The 3,015-nt window shown below is 36.7% G+C and overlaps 1 protein-coding gene across 1 annotated transcript in view; it reads left to right on the forward strand.

Moving 5' to 3' along the window:
- LOC104467796 (signal peptidase complex catalytic subunit SEC11C) overlaps positions 1–3,015 on the forward strand; it is a 5,294-nt gene that overhangs the window by 2,167 nt on the left and 112 nt on the right. The window contains exons 3-5 of the mRNA XM_010081700.1: positions 1,096–1,215; positions 2,457–2,514; positions 2,910–3,006. Coding sequence (XP_010080002.1) covers positions 1,096–1,215; positions 2,457–2,514; positions 2,910–2,963 — 232 coding nt within the window. The 3' untranslated portion in view covers positions 2,964–3,006. The remainder of the gene's footprint in view (positions 1–1,095; positions 1,216–2,456; positions 2,515–2,909; positions 3,007–3,015) is intronic.

Here is a 3,015-nt window from a genome sequence, read left to right on the forward strand (position 1 = left end):
TCGGGATCTTAAACCTCTGTTCCTACAAAAAGGAAGGAGCTGCCTCAGTGGCCTGGAGAAGTCAGGCAGCTCCGGTCGGAGGGAGCAGCCTGGGTCTCAACTCCACAGGCACCCCCTTGCCCTCAGAAGTGTTTCTGTCGCTTGGGTTTCTCCGTACAATCCCCTACAAACCCCACATAATGTTCTGTCTGCGTTATTTAAAGACTGATTGCGTGTATTTTTTTATTTGCCACAGTAATAAGTAAATGTTAAGTGGGGTTTTGCCTGGAACTCACTATATTGTTTAGCAACTAATGAGTGACCTAAAACTGAATTGGAATGTTAGTGACAAAATCCCAAATCTGGGGCAGATGGGCAGCTACTTTAGAGGGTCTTCAACATTTATGTCCATCAAAAGTAGGACAAAGCTTTATTTTGACATAAATATGGCTACAAAGAGTTAAGTGTATTTTGGAAATTGCCTAAAGCGTTGTGTTATTATATGACTTTTTTTCCTAAGGGAAGATTTTTAGGGTCTACCTCATATGAAATTTGTGGTTCAAATTAATTCTCTAATGTCTGATGACTTCACATGATCTTATTCTACAATTTATTAAAAAAAACCCAAACAAGCACCCCCCTAAAAAAAACCCAAAACCACCAACCAAAAAACCCCCAACACCACATTAAAAAAAAAAACAAAAAAACAAACAAAAAACCTTTTAGTAGGGTATTATTTGGAATCTCAGAGTTAAATTTCTATTCTGTTGAAAATGCAGAGGGCTTTTTTTTTTCTTCCATAGATAGGCACATACTGGTTTTGTTGAGGAAGCTGAGTGCCTGCTCTAGATGGGCAATGTCCCTTTCATGTTCATTGTGTAATTGCTTATGTCAAATGACAATCTAGGAGTGTTTTAAAAAAACCCTTCATATTAAAATCTCTTGACTCTGTCAGTGAAGTCTGTAATGTTAACGAGTTAATGGTGTTTGTTAAATAAGCAGACTGGAAGTAAACATTGTTATCTAATCTTGTAGCACATCTTCGTGTGCTTTGCAGATGTTAATTGAGGTTTGTGAATGAAGTGGTATTTAGTTTATCACCTGATTGCCTTCTAGAGAAAATGGGAACATCAAGTTTCTGACCAAAGGTGATAATAACGAAGTTGATGATAGAGGCTTGTACAAAGAAGGTCAGAACTGGTTAGAGAAGAAAGATGTGGTTGGAAGAGCAAGAGGGTAAGTAATGCAAAATGTCTGTGTTCTTTGTAACTAAAATAGGAAATCTAGAGTTTAAATCAGTTGTGCTGTTGGTACAAACTAGACCTGGTATGGTGGTTTTTTAATTTCTTAAATAAAATAGTAATTAAAAAAAACCTACTTTACCTGGAAAAGTTGCTTTCTGGAGTGCTCTCGCTGACGTGGAGAGTGAAAATTAATGTTTTGAAAAAATGGCACATTTAAGATATAATTCACCAGTAAGTATGAAATTAACCAACTTATCCTTATAATTGCGAGGAATTACTAGGAAATTATTTCCACATTCCACAAGAATTTTATGCAAGGGTTTGTCTTTTGACTTTGTCCCCTTTCCCAGCTGAGATGAAATATCTTAAGATTTTTCTCCAATAACTTGTTTAAATTTTTATCTAAGGAAAAAAAAAAGACATTTTGCATTCAGATAGGCATTAGTGACAAGTGTAAATGATTGTTTTACACTGCTCTTGTTTGGAATCCTTTTGCTTAGAGCCTGTGGCAAAATGTTGTCTGGGCTGTGACAGTCTTCGTGATACCATGAGAAGCTTGATGTGAGTTCTGTGTGCAGTAGGCTGAGGTTACCATCACAGGCCAGACCCAGCGGAAAGTAGGACTTCTTCTATCATGTTATACATTTATTTCTGTATTTTCTTGCCTGAAAGTTGTCATAAATATAGGGTTAACTTGCATAACAGTACAACATACTTTTCTGCAAGACTATTTATTTGGTTGGGTTTTTTTTAGATTCTGTGCCTGCCTTCAAGATAAATAAAAAGAAGCAGAACAAGTGTCCCTCTGCACCTTTAATGCTGATAGACTGCGTTAAGTGCTAATTTCAAATACTTTTGTGTTAGATAATACGGCTTTTATAGCTGCAGAAGGGCAGGAGACCCTGAGAAGCTGATTCCCCTGGGTGCAGGATGTTGGGCTTGTCTGGGTACCCCTCATTATGATGATATTCACTTGCCATTTCTGGGATTCATGTGTATTTTTAATGCTACAAATAATTTGCAGCAAGATGAAGGATGGGAGGAGAGGGAAATCTGAGAGATCTTGCTCCCAATTTTTCATTAAGTACATATTGTCTTTAAAGCTCTTGCTGTCTATCTGGATTTTTTTCTCTGAAATACATTCTCTAAAATATTCAAGACTGAGTAACATGGAAACCTTTCCATGTAACATTTGAGCGTTAACTTTACCTTCATCTGTTTTGTCAATTACAGATTTTTGCCTTATGTTGGTATGGTAACTATAATAATGAATGACTATCCAAAATTTAAGGTATGTATACAGGTGTTTTACATACTTTAACTTAAAACTATAAAATAGCAAGTACAGTCAGTAGGAATCTTGTATAGAACAATACATAATAACACATTTGTTCCTGGGGTTTGGTACCTAAGGTAAAATGAGTTGTTTTCTTCCTTATTTTAGCTCGTCTGTTATCCACTAATTTGAAAACATTTATAGGAATGTCATAACATAAGTTTACACAGTTGCGATGCCCCTTTATAACGTTCACATTAAAATATTCTTGTAATTCTGTAGGAACACAACTCTGTGTGCTCGTCTGTAAGGTGTGCTGTGGGAGAGGGCGCATCTTGAACAGTTTGTCATTTCGGAGCTTCCATGAAGAGAAATTGTAATCAGTCTCTATTCTCTGTTTTCTTTTGCAGTATGCTCTTCTGGCAGTAATGGGAGCTTATGTACTACTGAAACGCGAATCCTAAAAAAAAGTTGCTTTTCCAAGAACAAAGTTAAATATACGGGGGGGCGGGGGGG

Source organism: Pterocles gutturalis, unplaced genomic scaffold (assembly GCF_000699245.1).
Source record: "Pterocles gutturalis isolate BGI_N339 unplaced genomic scaffold, ASM69924v1 scaffold45009, whole genome shotgun sequence".
In the NCBI taxonomy this organism is placed as follows: Eukaryota; Metazoa; Chordata; class Aves; order Pterocliformes; family Pteroclidae; genus Pterocles; species Pterocles gutturalis.